This window comes from Tympanuchus pallidicinctus, unplaced genomic scaffold (assembly GCF_026119805.1).
Source record: "Tympanuchus pallidicinctus isolate F22 unplaced genomic scaffold, pur_lepc_1.0 scaffold3, whole genome shotgun sequence".
NCBI classification, from domain to species: domain Eukaryota; kingdom Metazoa; phylum Chordata; class Aves; order Galliformes; family Phasianidae; genus Tympanuchus; species Tympanuchus pallidicinctus.
In genome coordinates, this window is record NW_026294747.1 from 102,269,577 (window position 1) to 102,287,434 (window position 17,858).

A 17,858-nucleotide genomic window follows, 5' to 3' on the forward strand; every position below is an offset into this window, starting at 1 on the left:
CAGGAGAAAGCAAATGAAACAAAAACAGGCTGTTTACTGATGTAGAGCAGCAAGGGAATGATGCCCCAAAGTCCTACCCCTTTGCTGACCCACACTTGGAAGTAAACGCAATCTTTCTAGCAAACAAGAATGGAGTGCCAAGGTGTGGGCAGAACACGTGAAATGAACTGCTGAATATTAAATGAGTCATAGCATATCCTGAGCTGGAAGGGACCCACAAGGATCATCAAGCTGCACAGGTTACAGATTCATAAGTTGAGAGGACATAGATAGTTCTGGAAAGATGTTTGAGTAATAAGCCTCTGCTCTCAGGTCATTTTATTTATTTACCTAGTTATCTGTTTATTTATTTACTGGTACTGGAAATGAAATGTTTGAATAATAAACCAATTCTGTTGTCTTATCCTTTTAGTCATCCATTCATTCGTTCATTTGTTTAACAGTGAAATATCAGATTAAATCTTTGGTTTGCAATGTCAGCAGTGTCCCAGAGGCTGCTTGTAGGTCCAACTAGAAAAAGACACTAAATGCATTTTGCTGATGGCATAAACAGGAGGTGCTATGCAGAGAGATGCAAGCTCTCTCTAGTTTGTGTCCTTGTCCTCATCCTCTGCGACAAGATCAAGGAGCAATTAGGGATGCTGCTGCAGCATGGATAAAGAAAAGGATTCACTAACATCTTCTGATGAAGAGGAAGCCAAGCATTTCCCTCGCATTTCTTCCAAGGAGAGCAAAGCCAGCGCCTCCTCAGCCCTCAGCTTTCCACAGAAACTCTGCAACTGGTTGAAAGTGACCAATTGAAGATGAGTTCGGTGGGATCACACTGGAAACTGTTGTCATCGATAAAGAGATGCTTAAGGTTGAAGTGCTGGGAAATAAACAGTTGGTTTATTTGACTGAAAACATGACAAGTCTCTAACTGCACACAGACTCGGTATCTTACTGTTGGAGTAAGATGATGTGGATATTTTTTCCTGGAAGAATAACAACCCAAACAACAACAACAAAAAGCCCACAGCTATAACTATGCTTCGATAATTTCACTTCCCCACCTGAGACTGAAGCTGAAGATGCAAATCATTCCCAATTAAAAAAAAAAAAAAAAAAAGCTATATTTTTTTAATTACCCTGGTGAATTTGTAAAATAACGCTGAGCTGTAAATTAGGAAGTGACAGCAGGTTCAGCAATGGTGACATATGGAAAATATTAAAAAGACCGAGGGTGAACTCAATGAAAATACGAAGGAAAGAAAACACCCAAAAATGAAAACTAGGGAGCATCCTGTTACATGTGAGTAGAGAATCTGTGTACAAGTAGGTTAATAGGCCTGGAAAGGTTTCTCCCTGTAGACAGCAAAAGAAAAATGTAGAGGTAGTTGAGAACTGAAGACTAGAAGGGATTTTTTTTACCATCTGGATATTTTGTGAAAAATGTAAGGCACAACCTGCACCCTGTAAACTGTGGCAACTCAGATGTGCCAAGCAGGGTCTGAAACAGACCAAGAAACAGAGCAGAGCTGTGGGTTTCCACTCACCTCTCTACTTCCATGCAGCACCCCAGTAATCCAGCACTGATACCAGCACAGCACACCCTGGCTCCTCTCGATTTCAGAGACCCACCAGTCCCCTCTGAAGCCTGGTGCCATGGAGGAATGGCCGCAGTCTGACTCATCCTTCAACCTGAATGCTGATGCTGGGCTTACCAACTGCTTGCTGTGGAGGCTGGTTCAGAAAAATGAAATGAATCACCATCTGAGGTGAGATACCCATTTAGTGCTGATCTCTCAACACCAGCATCCACTCAAGTCAAGGGCTGCGCAGGTCTTTGCAGACCAACAGATCAGGGCACGGCCATCAGAGCAGATTTCAGGAGAGAGGTTCTTTTTGCTTGCACAAAGTGTGCCAGCTTTTTGTGGCTCTTCCCTTCTCTAGCCCTTGAGCTAAGACATTTCCACACCTAGATGTAGCTTTTCTCCATCTCTCTCAATTTTTGCCTCTCCAGATCTGCAACAAAGAACAACTGCATCTCCTACCGGCAGGCTGGAAAGCTACTGTGTCAAGTGACAGAAGACGACGAGGCTCCCTCTGCTGGGTTTTGCTTTGCCTTTCTTCTTAGCTTGGAGAAGCAAAAGGTGCTTTTCCCCCTTGCGTGTGGAAAGGATGAGAGCTTTTCCAACAGCTTTCTCAGCTTTTCTTATCCCTGAGCTGTGTCCCAAGCACCAGTGCGTGAAATGAGGCAGATAACAGAAAGATATTTCTTAATGCACAGTTGTCTTTTGGGCAGCATTCACTCCATGTGTGTTCAAGTTACACTGAAAATGCATGCTATGATAATGAGTAACACTCTTATCTAGGCTTATCACTGACATCAGAGTACAACAAAAAGTCTTTTCTGCTCCCCGGAGGGATCTGTCGAGGAAGTAAGTCTGCATGACTTAGTTTCTCTTCATTTGAAGCCCTGCATTACAACTTTGTGGGTATCTCTTTTGACACATTTGTAGTGCTGCAGGAATAACTTCAAAGCAGTGTTGGCAACAAGGAAGATTAATTCATCTTTCTCAATCAGGCATTTCTCGCAGTGAGGTTTCCTTAATGCTGTATATTAGAAATCATCTTTCTGAAAGCTGAAAGTTTGTGATTTTGGCAGTCAGAGCTTCTACTTTCAGTGTGTGGGGAGAAACCAGCTTTGGATACTTTCCTGCAAAAAAAATGCAGAATTCCTTATCTCTGTTTGTAAAGAAGAAAAAGAATGGAGCTGCTGGCACCCCAAACATGCTAAACCATGACACCTCTGATACAACCCTGAGCATCCCATGCTCAAGTCCAGACCCAGAAAGGCTCCTGGAAAAATGAACATGCTTAAACTCTCAGAATTCTACAGCCCAGAGGGCTGCAGGGAGATGTGCTCAAAATCCAATTTGTGGGCGAAGAAGCAGCACAATGTATTGTGAGTATAAAGGTAGTCTCAAGGCTCTAAACATTACTCCAGATCTATTGGCTGCAGAAGAAGAAAGAATACGAATGCAGCTGAAATTATTTTGCATGTACCTTCTAGCCTTTTTCCTTCCCCTGCTCCTCTGGGTCCTAATGCTGGTGGCATCACTCTAGTGGTGATATGGAGGTGTCACAGCAAGCTGTGAACATCGCTGGAGAAAAGTTGCTGCCCACACTCCCCCAGCCCCTGGCATCTGAGACCATCCCCTGTTGAGAGGTTTGGTCCATGCCATCTCCTTGGTCCCAACTGTCCTCACAGAGAGGGTCAGCATTCAGAAGAGTCACCCTTAGCACTGTGCACTAGGGGAAAGGCATGAAGATCCCAAAGGATTTCTTGTCTCCTCTGCTGTGCTTCTGCATGCACTTCAGCCCCACAGGCTAGTCGTGTCCTGCCTCACTATTTCACAACACGACAGCGGGACCACAGCTGAGCACATCAGTACCCAGCTCAGCTCTGAAGCTCAGCCCAGGAAGCTGCTCTGCCAAAGTTCAGGTTTCATAGGGCAGGCATAAATGCTAGAGAAGAGGAAATATACATCTGAAAACAATCAGGTTCAGCCTGAAGAAAACACTGGTTTTCAAGTCAACAACGAATTAAGGTAAGAGACAATTATTTCACCTATAATTTGACAGGTCAGGATGACAAGTGGCACCTCATGATTTAGGTAATCTCCTCACTGCTTAACTCTGGGAATCTAAGTGAGATTTACTGTGGATTAAGGTGATGGGGCAATGCTTACAAGCCAGGAAGGCAGAAAGGAGAACACTTTTACCAGTCAAAGCAAATCAGAGCAAAGGCATTTTACTTGGTGGCTGATTTTTCATGGCATCTTGTGGTAAAAGAAACGTTCACCCTGCTAGGATCCCTCAAGGTTAAAGCAAAACATTGAGAGATGAACAGTGTGCAGCATCAGCACCCAAGGACGGACCAGGAGGATACAGCCCTTCTACTTCATTAGGTGCACTTTATTGGAAGCCTGCAGGGATTCTCAAACATTACACTTTCCAGCACTGCTTGCTTTTGGCTTTGGCTCCTGAACCAAGAGCAGAAACATCAACGGCAGTGAAAAACAGCCCAACACAGGATTTTGCTAGAGATGATAGGAAGTGGGCAGACTGGCAAGGTAATGACAGAAATCCCAAAATTTGAGAAATCAACTTTCTGTATGACCGCATTATTTAATTTCTCTGTGACTCAGCCTTCCATGGGAAGGGTGTTACACAATCAGTTTTGGTGAGACATTCGTGTAGTAGAGTTGGTTGCAGCAGCCCATTAAGTACTCGTGTGATATAAATACAGATGCAGAAACAGCTGCTCCCAACATCTATTCTGCTGGGGCAAAGCTTGGGTGCAGGACAGTGAACTGGGCAACAGGATGAAAGAAGGAAAGCGACTGCAATGAGTTCTGAAAGTTTGGGCAGTGCAGAAAAAGTCCAAAAGGGGGATAAATAAACCTAAATTTGGGAAAAGGGGATGCAAGAACGTGCAGCGAGCTGGGAATCCTGCTAGGGGATAGCGTGGTCTTGACAGGAAAATATTCATCAGGACATTGTCATAGAGAAATGTGTGCTACCCTCTGAAAGCACAGTGAAGAGGATAATTTAACAGATCTCACATTTCTCGAGTTTCTCAAAGACTCCATGATTAAAAGATCTTATTAATAACAAAAAGGGGACAGGAAATACATAGGCACAACAATAAAGGTGAGGGGAGGATGGTGCCACCAGTAACTGTAAACAAGGCACAAACAGTGCACGCTGCTGCAAACAACTGTCTCTTTCCACAGTCCCTCCCACAGAAAATACAAAGAAAATCTGAATGCCACACAAGTAGAGAAGGCTTGGGAAAAAGAAATACTGGGGAAGAGCAGTTCAAAGAAAACAAGGGCAGAATACATGTAAAAATTAGAGGACAAAACCATGGTTCTTCCAGCCCACAGTTCACATATGTTACTGTCCTGTGGCAGGTCCCTGGAACTGTACACAGCCTTGAAGTCTGCTCAGCGTGCAGAGCTTCTGCAGAGGACCCCAGCATCTGTGTCAGTGGGTCAATTCATCAGCATCAGGACCACAAAGCCATGACTTAGAGGCACGGGGGGAAAATTCAGAACATTTTTCAATGGTTTTTGAACCTCAGTTGTAAGATCCATGGGAGACATAGGATCTGGGGTCACACTGTCAGGTCACAATCTCCTAAGTCATTTCTGAAAAAGATACCTAGTGCTCTGAGCTTCTTAGAGCCACGTTTCTAAAGTAGTTGGACTGCCAAGGCTCAGACTGGTGCCTTGTGATGTTCTTGGAAGTACCCTAGTGCTTAGCTCCCATTAGAAGAATTATTCCAATAGTGACAGCATCTCAGTAAAATGCTTTGATGTGGTTATCTGCAACTTCAGCTGCTCAAGAGCCCTTACAGGTCATGTCATGAAAGTTGAGCCCATATCCCACTCCATCAAGGCCACGTTCATTTCTAGTTTTGCCTAAAGGGTAACAGCAACAACAACAACTGATATGCTCCAGCAAAACATCTGAACGTTTAAAGAGCTCCCTGAGGATACAGCGTGACAGAAGACCCTCAGAATGGCCTGGAAAAAATATGAAGAGCAAGATGTTGGGAGCACGTGGGACCCTTGGCACATGGGCACCATATTTCCTGCACGGCCACAGCCTCTGGGGGACTTTGAGAGAGGGAGCTCAAAGTGTTAAAAGCCTCATCTCACAGCTTGCATTATAAATACATTCAATAACCGCAGGGGCGAGCTGCCACAGCCCCAGAAACCACACAGAGCCTGGTGCAAGCAGCGGGATGTGGCTGGAGGCACAAAGTCCTGGCACCGAGGCTCAGTCCCCTTGCCAGGAAGTTAGCATGAGCAGCAGCTGGGTGGGAACAGGGTATGAGCATCTCCAGCTCTTGGTCGAAATAAGACCCTTGTGTTTGCTCTGCAGCACAGGTGGTGAAGCCTTCCCCATTGGTAAACAGGAAGAGTTCCATGTTTCTGTTTTGTTTGCTTTATAAAATCAGAGTATAGCTAATTCTGATGCAGTGGTTAAGCTGAAAGTTGTGCCTTAGTTTCTTGCTGCCTTGCAGTTATCTCCAGATTTAGCATTTTCCAGTTGCTTTATAAAGCCTTAGGTTACAGTGACAAAGATCCTGGACTCAATGCTATCCCCTCCTTTCCTCCATAACCCAAGCCCAGATTTTTCAAGTACATTCCTTTTACCCAGAAGTATTGGTTTAAGTTTCTGTATTTACATGCTGCTCATCTCCAGCTATTGGTTTGAATTTAAGTTACAGAATCTACTGCTTCTAACTTAACGTGACGGTGACATAAAAACTATAGAACTAGTTCAGGGAAGGGGCTTCTTTTTAAATCTTTTTGACCTAAGTGTCTTTGTTAAGGGGCTACAAGCCTCTGCAATTTCGAGGTTTATCTTAATCTGAAGTGGTTTGATCATCTTCCATTTCTAAGTCTTTTATTTTGTAACTTAAGTGCCCTGATTTTTGGAAAGCACTCAGTGTGCTTCCTCTTCACCTTGATCTTCACACTGAGTTGAAAAACCTAAGAACGAAGTGGCCCTGAGCACTACTTGCTTTTGAAAACCTTAACCTCAGAGCCTTGGGGGGAGCCTCCATAAATTAAAGCACTCAAACTGATAAGCAATAAGTAAGTTTACAGAACTCTGCCTGGCCACAGAAATGGTCCAAATGATCTGATAACAAATCACAGAATAAAGAATAAATCCAAAGAAAGTCACCTTAAAGTCATCAAGAAGGACTGTGGGAGCAGAGAGCAAGGGTGCACCTGACAGTGTCCCAGTGGTTTGCTTTCTCTCCTCTATTATCTCCACTCCTTATGAGTTCGCACACTTGAAGCATGCCTACAGCCCCAGCAGTGAGCCCTACAGCAATAAAGTTTTCCCTCCTGTGCTCCTTCTCACATAGTACAGCTGTAACACCCAAAGATTGCATCAGCTTTTTGTACTGAGACATCCAGCCAGATGCTCAGTTCAACGTCTGCCTGGTGGATAGACCCTGTGCTCCAGGCACGGTTTGTGGCGTTCATCTTTGCAGCACGTAATGTTGGCTACAATAAACATGAGGGTGAATCATCCCAGAAACCCCAGATTACTCAGAGCTGGCTGAACTGCTGCCCAACATCTAGTTGTCTGATCACCCTACTGGCTCTAATTCCCAATCTGCTTTCACTCCGCCGATGGTAGCACTGAAGAGTTTTTGGATTTGAATTCATTCACAAAGCTTTTACAAACAATATATCCAATATATCCAGTTTGGTAAGGATTCTTTCACTGAAACTTTTTTTTTTTAAATTCAACAGCCCATCAGTCCAAATCCAATCATACTGCTGTATGAGACTTGTGTTGCCTTGGGCTGGAGAGTGTCAGTCACAACAGCAGGCAGCGCAATCTAAAGCTGCAAATCTCCTGCACAGCATCTATTCTGAACTTTGTTATCTCATCAGACGACCAAATCAAAGTAACTGTTGTTGTTGTTTTTTGCTATAAAACCACATGAAGTGGCATTAGCTGCACTCTCCCTTTTTACTGTTTAAATTTTATTTTGCCATCAGCTTGTATGAACTGTCCTATCTTGCCTCCTGCTTTTCAGTATTGGCATTCTCGTCTCCTTCCAGAACTTGTAGAAAGAGTCCCCATTTCCAGACTGAACAAAAGACTCAGTTTAAAGTAACTGCACTTGCTGGGCTGGGTCTGCTTCAGACCCTGGCTAGCTAACACGTTACCAAGTAACTCTAGACAGCATCCCCTAAGGACAGAGCCGCCCAGCTTTGAAAGCTGAATCACAACAATTGCACCAACCAGTTGAATGTAAGACTAGAAACTGGGCACTATCCCCGCTCAGTGCGTTACTCTCACATCTCAGTTTTGTTTTAGGCACCATCCAAACTACCATTAGCAGCATCTGCAGCATCCTGGTGACTGTATGCAGAGTGGTGCCAGAGTGTCACCTAGAGTGCTAGGAAGGCTTACAGCCAGCTTCCCTCCTGCTCAATTCCATCCAGTCCCAATTAATTCCATTAAATCTTTGTGGTGTGTGCTAGAAGGGCCACCAGTAGTTAGGTTACTCCGTTTGGAGGACATGCCCACAGTCTTGCCAAGACTCACCAGCAGGTGTGAAGCTGATGGGTGTAGCTACAACAGCACAAAAGCAGTGATGTTTGTATTTGGGTAGGGTGGTGTCAGCTCAGATCAAGGCGTGAGAAAGGCAAATGTGCTGATTGGGTTTCACAGGGGTGCCCACAAAACCTATCAGCTTCTCTAGGCCAGCACCAGGCTGAATCACTGCAGTGCAGCTTGGGTGCGTGGGGCCAAGAGCGTGCCCTGTCCACATGGGAAAAGCAAGTTAAGTCAACCTCGCCCTGAAGTGCTGACTAAGGTGTGAAAAATCTTGAATACTTCATCAGCTTATTTTGCAAATTTGTAGTGTGACTCTTTGGCAGAGGTCTGCTTTGGGTTATTTCTTCATTTCTTTCAATCACAGCAGAGGCACAGCGGAAAGCCAAAGAACTAGCAGATCTGGCATCTCGACAGTAGAGCTTGTAGCATGGCATCCGGCTGATAATGAGAAGGATCAGATGTGCAGGCAGGATTTGGCTCTTGTGTCACCCAGTCTAATGTCAAGGCTGTTTGAAGGCTGAAACACAACATCTGTTGCTTAGGGGAGTTTGATGAATCTCTCATAATTTCACTTCCCTATATATTATATACAGTGCACATGACAGAAATTGGCTGGGAATATCTGGGTTGAGAAACGGTTTACATCCTGCTAAGTATCGTCTTTTAGACAGCTAGAAACATATTTAAAAGCAGAAGTGTTTGTGGGGAGTAGAGCCCAAAGCTGTGCGTAAGACTGGAGAGAGAAAAGCAGTTGAACAGCTCCATGAGAAGCAGAAGTGAATCTACTATTTCCTGTATTCAGCAAGGGAGAATGCTTGGCAGAGATACATCGCAGCCACATCGTTCTTACTCAGCATGCTCTGCAGCCTTCAGTTAACTTTTCCCCTTATTTTAACATTTATTGTAAGCACAAGAGAGTAATTTGTGTTGAGTCAGACAGTGAGAAGACTATCAGTGCGTGGGGTGGGTTCTGCAAGACTGGCAGTGGACACCTGGCTGGGAAGGATGCGAGCGGCCATATTCTGGTTCTCAATCCAGAATGCAATGAAATTTTATTGCATTATGCACATCTGACATATCAGTTGTTTCCTGTGAGGCTTTTGGTTGGTTGCAGCCCATCTGTTGGGTAATATAAGCTTAAACTGAGCAAAGTGGTGTCAGACAAGCTAAACATTCAAAAAGAGCTGACCACATTACCTATGCAGGATGACTAGCAGTGAGAGAAGACCACCAGGGCTTAGGTTCATCCCATGGCAGAAGCTGCATTTCTTGACAAGTATGAGACCTTCCCTGTGCCCAGCATGATATATTGACATGCAATGGCTCATATAGAAAACTTCCAAAGGAACAAGCTGCCTTTCTAGGCATGAACTGAGGCAGCAAGCATGGGAACCATGAGCACAAGTAGGGGCCCTCAGAGAGGAGACAGCAACACAGTGTGAGCTCCTTCTTTCCACTTGAAGTTCACACTCCAGCACCACCAAACAGTTCTCCTTGGGTGCATGAATAGCAGAGCTGCTAAGGGGATAAGAGAGCTATCGATGTGTCAGGACAGGCTGGGACCTTGAGTCTTTGATTTATCTCTTGCCAAGGTTGATCAAACCCTGTGCACAGCCTCTTCCATTTAGATCAGTGAAGAGACAGCTGTGAGCAAGAAGGATGCTGTGGGACAGTGCAGAGAGGTTGCAAGGAGCCAGGTGGGCTCTTAGTGACTCATATGCAGCACAAGAGTCCTTGGTGCACCACTGACACGTTTTTCCATTTTAAAGAGACCTGCTGCAGACATTTAGTCTCTGAAGAGATGAAAGAAAAGGTCAGCATGGAAAAGCACCAGCCAGGGAGGTGGTGGAGTCACCGACCTCAGAGGTGTTCAAGGAACATTTGGACATTACGTTGAGGGCCATGGTTTAATGAGAACTACTGGTGACAGGTGGATGGTTGGACTGGATAAACTTACAGAATCACCAAGGCTGGAAAAGACCTACGATTCTATACTGCATCTGCTGCTTGTTCCTGTACCCCTTAGCAGAGTAGATAAAGCAGTAACTAGGCAGATGCAGGAAGAGATAGGCAACACCTCCCCCATCTCCGCAGGCAATTCCAATTAGTTATATCACCAGTAGAAAATTAAAACCTTGATTTCTCATTGTTTGCCATGAATTCTGCACGTTGCCATCGGAGAACCAACCCAGGCAGCAGGCAGAAGGCTCAGTTCCAGATGCCGTGCAGCCGTGGGTGCTCCTGCAGGCTGCACACAACCCAGCCCTCTGCCAGTGCCCCACAGCACCCATGCTGAGACAGCCCTTCTGCCTGCCCTGTTTTTCCTGTGCCAAACCACAGAGCTTGTTTGCTAATGACTGTGGGTACTTCTCATTTAGGTGCCTGAGGGACAGCAAAGAATAAAGTGTTTTAAAGCAGAGACTGCCTGTTGCCAGCTGGCACCTTTGAGTAATGACTACAAAATGAGAGGGCAGAACTTGATGGGCCACACCACAAATGACACTCTAGCACTGAGGCATTTGGAGAAAATACCAGTATAGTCAGATCAACCATCCGTAGGGGAGTTTGTTGTAGTCACCACTGCATCGTATGAAACTTCTTAGGCAAGGACTGTCTCGCACCTTGGAGCATTTTTACTTCATGCTTAGCCACGCAAGGCTTTTTGCAAACAGGCTGGAGCAGTTATTGCTGGCAGGGGAACACGGACACCTAGGCTGGGATTCCACTTGCTTCGCTCCCAATCTTTGCTCCTGCCACATCAGCATGCATCTGCTCAGACATGGCCAAGTTGAGTGTCTTACCACACTTCCACCCTGGTGTTAGCATTTAGGGTTAGGCTTGGTTCCTGCTGATCATAGTTCCATTTAGAATGTTGCTTCCTGCTGAACGCTGCCCAGCAAAGTGGGAGAGTGCCTACATTTGTCACGCAGCGATGCACCATCTGCACTGCTTGTTTTGCTGCTACTCAGCTGCTCGTGCACCCTTTAACATTTTCACCTTTTTCTTGCACTAGAGAACTAATTTTTAATGAAGTACATGTATGAGAAGAGCGTACTTATCTTAGTATCTACCACCACGTATAATCAATGAACATATAGATCTTATAATTAAGAAGTATATCAAAAAAATAGGCTAAACAGGATCTAGCAGTAAAGAAGAATGGATAGATGGAAAGCTTACCCTTGTGATAGGCTCATTGAGAAGACTCAAAGAAGAGTGACCTCCAAAAGAGACCCTTCCCTGATGGCAATCAGCCCTTAAATGGGTCTAGGAGAGGTGCAGCCAGGCTCCAGCCCTTCCATCACACAGCTGAATTGCCTTCACCTGTGCTCATGGCTGACTCAGTGCTCGCCTCAGGTGGTCAATCAGAGGCTCAGGCTGTGATTCAGCAGTTCCCATACACACCTCTACAGCGTTAAAACTCTCACTAACCCAACTAGTGACATAACCCCAAAGTGAGCGTTGGTGAGGCCTCTCACACCACATCCAGGATCTCTCTCTAATGTTATTCTCCTTCCCCTTTTTGTGTTGTCTCTAGCTGGAAAATTCAGCATGACAGAAGCACTGCCTGAAGTGACAACCGAATACAGTTACGATGAAACTGCTCTCACCTGTGATGAAACTGACATCCAAGCGTTTGGAAAAATATTTCTGCCATTGTTTTATATCGCCGTGTTTGCTGTTGGCCTTGCAGGGAATGTAATGGTGGTTTTGGCCATCGTGAAAGAAGGCAATAAAAAGAGCATTACTGACATTTATCTCCTGAACTTGGCTGTCTCTGACCTTCTTTTTGTGATCTCTCTCCCTTTCTGGGCTTCCAACACGGTGAGGGGATGGACCCTCGGCACCATCCCCTGCAAAGTCGTGTCCTCGCTGTATTACATCGGGTTCTTTGGGGGCATGTTTTTTATCACTGTGATCAGCATCGACAGATACTTGGCCATTGTCCGGGCAACGTATTCCCTGAAATCCAGAACGATGAAGCACAGCATTCTGATAACCTGCGGGGTATGGGCAACAGCACTTCTTGTTTCGGTGCCACACTTTGTGTTCTCCCAGATATTAGAAAATGACTGCATCCCCGTGTTACCCCAGGTGCTGATGAACATCTGGCCAGTTTTCTGCAATGTGGAACTGAACACCGTTGGTTTTTTCATCCCAGTCTGCATCATATGCTATTGCTACTGCGGGATCATCAAAACCCTGCTGTACTGCAAAAACCAGAAAAAAGCACGAGCCATAAAACTGACTCTGGTTGTGGTGATTGTGTTTTTTCTGTTTTGGACGCCATACAATGTACTGATTTTTCTTGAGACTTTAAGGCACTACGAGTTGTTTATAAGTTGCAATCAAATTAAATCACTGGACTATGCAATGCACCTGACCGAAACCATTGCATTCAGCCACTGCTGCCTTAATCCTCTTATCTATGCCTTTGCTGGGGAAAAATTCAGGAAGTATCTTCACCGTGTCTGCTTCAAGTACTGCCCATGCCTGTGCTTCTGTGGGCCCTGCAATCATTATGAAGTCCGCCCTTCAGCCAGCTATGCAGAAAGCATGGTGAACAGCAACATTACCCTCAACACCAGTGATCAGGATGGAACTGTCTTCCTCTGAAGCAAAAATCCCTCCTTGGGAAAAGAAATCTCTGTAGATACGCCTTCTGCAGGGCTAGCACTGCCAAGAGGCTGATGTTACCCACTGGGAAAGACCTATGACAGCACTGAATTACTGACGTGCTTCTTGCTAAGCATTAAATATTCTAAAGCAAGGCTGAACATTGAAGTGAATCAAGAGAGAGGTAAAGTAGAAGCAAAGCTATCCTCTGCCCAGAACAGCAACGGAGAAGAATTCAGGATAAGGACACTGTTACACAGTTTTGTCATTTACAGTTCCATGTCTGTATGTGCATGTGGTATAAATGTACATAGACCTCAACTCCTTGTTAAGAAAATAATCCCTTTAATTAGTAGTAGCTGACTGTTTTTGTTGCTATATATTGAACTATGTCCATGTGGAAGAAATTTTGGGGAGTTACTGATTGCAACAAATGTTTTACCAGTGCTTTCATAACTAATAAAACCCTAAAAAACAGAGTTCTTTCTGAATATGCATTTAGTGCCAACCATACTTTCAACAACATGTAATAACCGGAGCAAGGACTGTCCTGAAGAGCTCGGGACCCAACCAGGAGCTCATCTGCACCAGCAGCACCTCTCCTGATTTCTTTGGGCATCATTTGGCAGAGCACTTCACATAGCACAACCTCAAGAGTTCTGCAGAGTGAGTGCCTGCAGAGTTGGTGAAATGTTGGCACAAGTGGCACTGGGGTGTAGCTGGGGGTCGTCATGCTTGGCCACTGCAGTACAGAGCAGGTGTGTGCTTCACAACCACACTCTGCTTGCCCCACTTTGTAAACACCAACTGTGGGATGTATGTTACCATATGTGCTCTCTGGCCTCCAAATGTCTTTTACCCATGCAATGACAGCACGTCAGGGTGGTAAATGTCAATCAGACAAGAGAATGTGCCTTACCAGGGCTTCCCTGGAAAGCTGCTGCCATTATCTGCCACAGGTGAGATTTTCTAGTGTCTGTGGGCAGGAGACATGGGAATGGGAAATGGCCTGTTGCCATCTGTTATGCTGAGATCACCATACAAAGAAAAATCAAAGATCAATCTTGCGAAACAAATCCATGCCAATGGGACACATTATAACACACTGATGAAACCAATGAATACAAAGCCCTCTCATTTCCTGAGTAACACAAAAGAGCATCAGTGAGAGGAATAGGCTCTTTCTGGGCCTCAGTAAAATTTTCTGAGAAAGCTTGGAGTTGAGCTTCTCCATTCGGTAACTGACCAATTTTCCATAAGCATTCATTCAGCAAATAGGAAATGATCAAGATTTTTTCTGCTGAACTTTCAGCACAGTCTACAGTGTAACAACGCCTTTCCATAAAGCACCTTGTATTAGGTGTACAGATTATACACACTCAATTTTTAAAGTTTCAGCTATAGGTGAACTTTCAGATCTCTTGGCTAATAAGAATAATGCGAGCATCAATTAGAATTAAATTATTTTTCAGAATTCAGTCTGCCTAGGCAAGAAAACTCCCCCTGCCCCCACCCCAGCAAGTGATTCCCTGCCTACTAGTGGTATTTTAAGAAATGCTTAGATGTGCAGGAATTAAGAGGAAGGTGCTCTGAGACCAAACAAGAAGTCGTCTGCATGAAATCAGCCTGGAGAGGGTTTACTGCAGGGCCGAGCACTGCAATCTCACTTGGGTTGTTCAGTCTTTGCTTTGCTTTTCAGAAAATGGTAAGCTGCTGAGTGCAAGGAGTAAAAGGCAGCTTTAACTACGATCCAGAATGACAAGCTCAAGCCCCAGCAGCTGGCCAGCTCTCTGGGAAAGGGGAGCATGTTCCTGTCCATCCTCAGAGGTTTCACAGGAACTCAGCACACAGCATTCACCTCACAGCACATCACCTTGCACGTTCATCATAGAATCACCATGGTGAGAAAAGACCTCAAAGACCATCTAGTCCAACCACTGACACATCACCACCATGCCCACTAACATGCCCCCCAGCCCCAGCAAAGCAGTCTTTCTGCTGTGAGTCAAACCTTTGGCAAGCCTGGGCTCTCTGAACGATACCTTGTGCAAACTGCATGTGCTCCTCCTGCTTTTCTTCTGTCTCCTTTGCTACACCATGAGATACAGGGCACGTAAGGATTGTCAGAATAATATCACAGGATCACAGAATGGCAGGGGATGGAAAGGGCCCTTGAGTACAACCCCTCTGCTGAAGCAGGTAGGTCACACAGGTAGGCATCCAGGCAGGTCTTCAATATCTCTATAGAAGGGGACTCCACAACCTCTCTGGGCAACCTGTTCCAGCGCTCCGTCACCCTTACTGTAAAGAAGTTCCTCTACATGTTTGTATGGAACTTTCTGTGTTCAAGTTATTTATGCCATTGCTCCTTGTCCTATTGCTACATACGACTGAGAAGAGCCTGGCCTCATCCATTTGGCCCCCACCTTCCTTAAGATCTTTATAAACATTACTCAGATCCTCCCTCTGCCTTCCTTTCCCCAGGCTGAACAGACCCATGTTACTCAGCCTTTCCTCGTACAGGAGATGCTCCAGGCCCATCAACCTCTCTGTGGCCCTCGGCCGGACTCCTCCTAGGAGATCCCTGTCTTTTTTGAACCAGGGAGCCCAGACCTGAACACAGTACTGCAGATGTGGTCTCACGAGAGCGGAGGAGAGAGGGAGGATCACCTCCCTTGACCTGCTGGCCACGCTCTTTTTAAAGCACTCCCAGATACCTTTGGCCTTCTTGGCTACAAAGGCACACTGCTGGATCATAGCCAACCTGTTGTCCACCAGGACACCCAGGTCTTTCTCTGCTCAATTTTTATGTCATTTATTTGCAAGTCATTATATATAAATTGCTGTTTATGCACAATGTCTTTTTGCTCTTTTTTTTAGCATTTGCATGACATTTTAATGCTTGTAAGCTTTGTGGGGGTTTCCTGGCTCTGTTACACAGAACTATTGAGGCGCCTCCTCAGAGCAGAAGTGGTAAAACTTCGAAAACATGATAAAAACCAAGATCATCATTTTTGCTTGGTTTGCATTAGCAGGAAGAGTTTTGTTGCAATGCCCCTTAAAAAACATCTTAGCCTCCATGAACCATACCACTTCCCCAGGTTTCTGCTTATTTTGCACACTGCACTCCTGGAGGTATTTTTTCCACCATTTGAGCCTGACTGAAAGCCCTCTGATGTCTCTTCGTGTCCCTCTGCTGGACTTCCAATTCATTGGAGCCTTGACTCAGAGATGATACTTCTCTATCAAAACCTCTGCAGCAGGAAAATGGTATTTTCTAACCACTCAGCTATTTTACATCATAGACTTTTCCAAGTGTTTCTTGTATTGATCCTGGTTGAATTTCATCACCTCAGTTCCCCTCTCCCTCCATCAATTTTTAGGTGAAAAATAATATACGTTTGGGAATGCGTAATCGTAGAGTCCCAAAAGTCAAAATAGATTCTGGAGCTGTTTCCCATCCACCAAAAAGGAGACCACAGTTCCTCCCAGGAACCATGGTCAGGGGGCTCAGTCTGCAGATGTAACACACACACTGCCCACCACGTTCACTGCTCTCTGCTTTGGCAGGGGGGTTGGACTCGATGATCTCTGGAGGTCCTTTCCAACCCCTACAGTTCTGTGATTCTGTGCTCTCTGAAAAGCCAAAGGTCTGCATGACATAAAAATTAGACTTGGCCAGTCACAGTTTGCAGATGAAAATACACACACACCTGTAATATCTATTGACTGAAAAGATTTGCAAAATGGAGGCCAGGTATCCTCTGGGCTCAGTAGAAGGTTGTGTTTTGGGGACTTTTTGTCATCAAAAAATCTAATCCTGCTCATTCAAATATCACATCGCAGTCCTATAATCACATCTAAATTGTCTTTACTTTCAAGCAAAGGATGACAGCTTCTAATTCTTTTCATCAACTCTTGGGGTTTATAATTTGTACAAAAACCTTGGGAATGCAACTGGTCAGAGTATCACATTGAGCTGGGAAATTGCTTAGGGGTGAAAGCTGGACTTTTCAGCACCAACATCAGAAGAAGATGCTGTTTACATATTCCCTTGGATTTAGAATTTGCTGGGAGTGGGTCAGAACTCCTGGTTCTGGGGTACCCTGAAGCTTTAAGGGCCACATTCCACAGAGAAACTATTTATAAATGCATTGGCTATGGATTAAGCTCTATCATTTCCATTTTATCACCTTTGCAAGATGCCTCACTGAACTCCTGCAGGTTACACAAAACTGTTGTCCTAGCAGGACGCTGTTGCCAAAGACAGGACAAGTCCCCTTCATGTAAGCCCCAAGTTCTGTCATCCCTAAAAACTGTGGGAGAGTTTTCCAAAGAAAAACTCAAGTTATCAGCTGCGTTCTTGTCAAAATTGAATTGTAGGAACCACATTGTCTCTGCTCGCCTTTGCTTTCACTCCTAGCTGCTAGCATTTCTGTTCTGCAGTCACTGCCCCAGCACTGTGCCATGCTTTGCCAAAGGCCATTGACATACCACTTCCAAAATAGCTACATGTTAGCAGTGCATGAAGTACTTTCTGCGTTAAATACATACCCAGTCCCGCTCAAAGATTTACTGTTTTGCACCCCAGTTTATTAGGTTGACAGAACAACTGCTTTTTTTCTTTTTTCTTTTTTTTTCTGGAAAAAAACGGTGACTTCCAGAATAATGATTCAAATTCAAATCTAGTATTTGAAGCTAAAAGATGTTCTCTGTCGCATAGATACAATTTTTGCTGAACCTGGTAACAATTCTGCTGCTGCTGTAATAATTGGCTGCTAATTGACTTGGCTACTATTCTAAGAGTCTGACTCACACATATTCACACCCACGCCTCAAGATGTGGGTGTTGCAGACTTAGAGTTAACACATTGTTTTACAACAATACAAAAAATACCCACCAACAGCTCCTGTATAAATTTGTTCCATTAATAATCAGTACACAAATACTGAAATACTGCAAAACAGCTTCCCATGGAAACTTTTTTTACTAGTGAAGAATGGTTTGAGGTTTGTATTTACCATATTTCCACCAGTGACCATTTGATCAGCAGGAAGCAGCACACTAACATTATGCCACTGAAGGCAGCATCAGT

General features: G+C 44.8%; 1 protein-coding gene across 1 annotated transcript; it reads left to right on the top strand.

Moving 5' to 3' along the window:
- The first annotated feature begins 3,314 nt into the window (after positions 1-3,314).
- CX3CR1 (C-X3-C motif chemokine receptor 1) lies at positions 3,315-12,909 on the top strand. Its single transcript, XM_052694315.1, has 2 exons — positions 3,315-3,593; positions 11,684-12,909. The coding sequence occupies exon 2, from the start codon at positions 11,698-11,700 to the stop codon at positions 12,760-12,762; it is 1,065 nt and encodes a 354-aa protein (XP_052550275.1). The 5' UTR covers positions 3,315-3,593; positions 11,684-11,697; the 3' UTR covers positions 12,763-12,909.
- The last annotated feature ends 4,949 nt before the right edge of the window (positions 12,910-17,858 follow it).

What these genes read in the sequence shown, in the direction of transcription:
- CX3CR1 (XM_052694315.1), top strand. Translation starts at nt 11,698, where the DNA reads ATGACAGAAGCACTGCCTGAAGTGACAACCGAATACAGTTACGATGAA.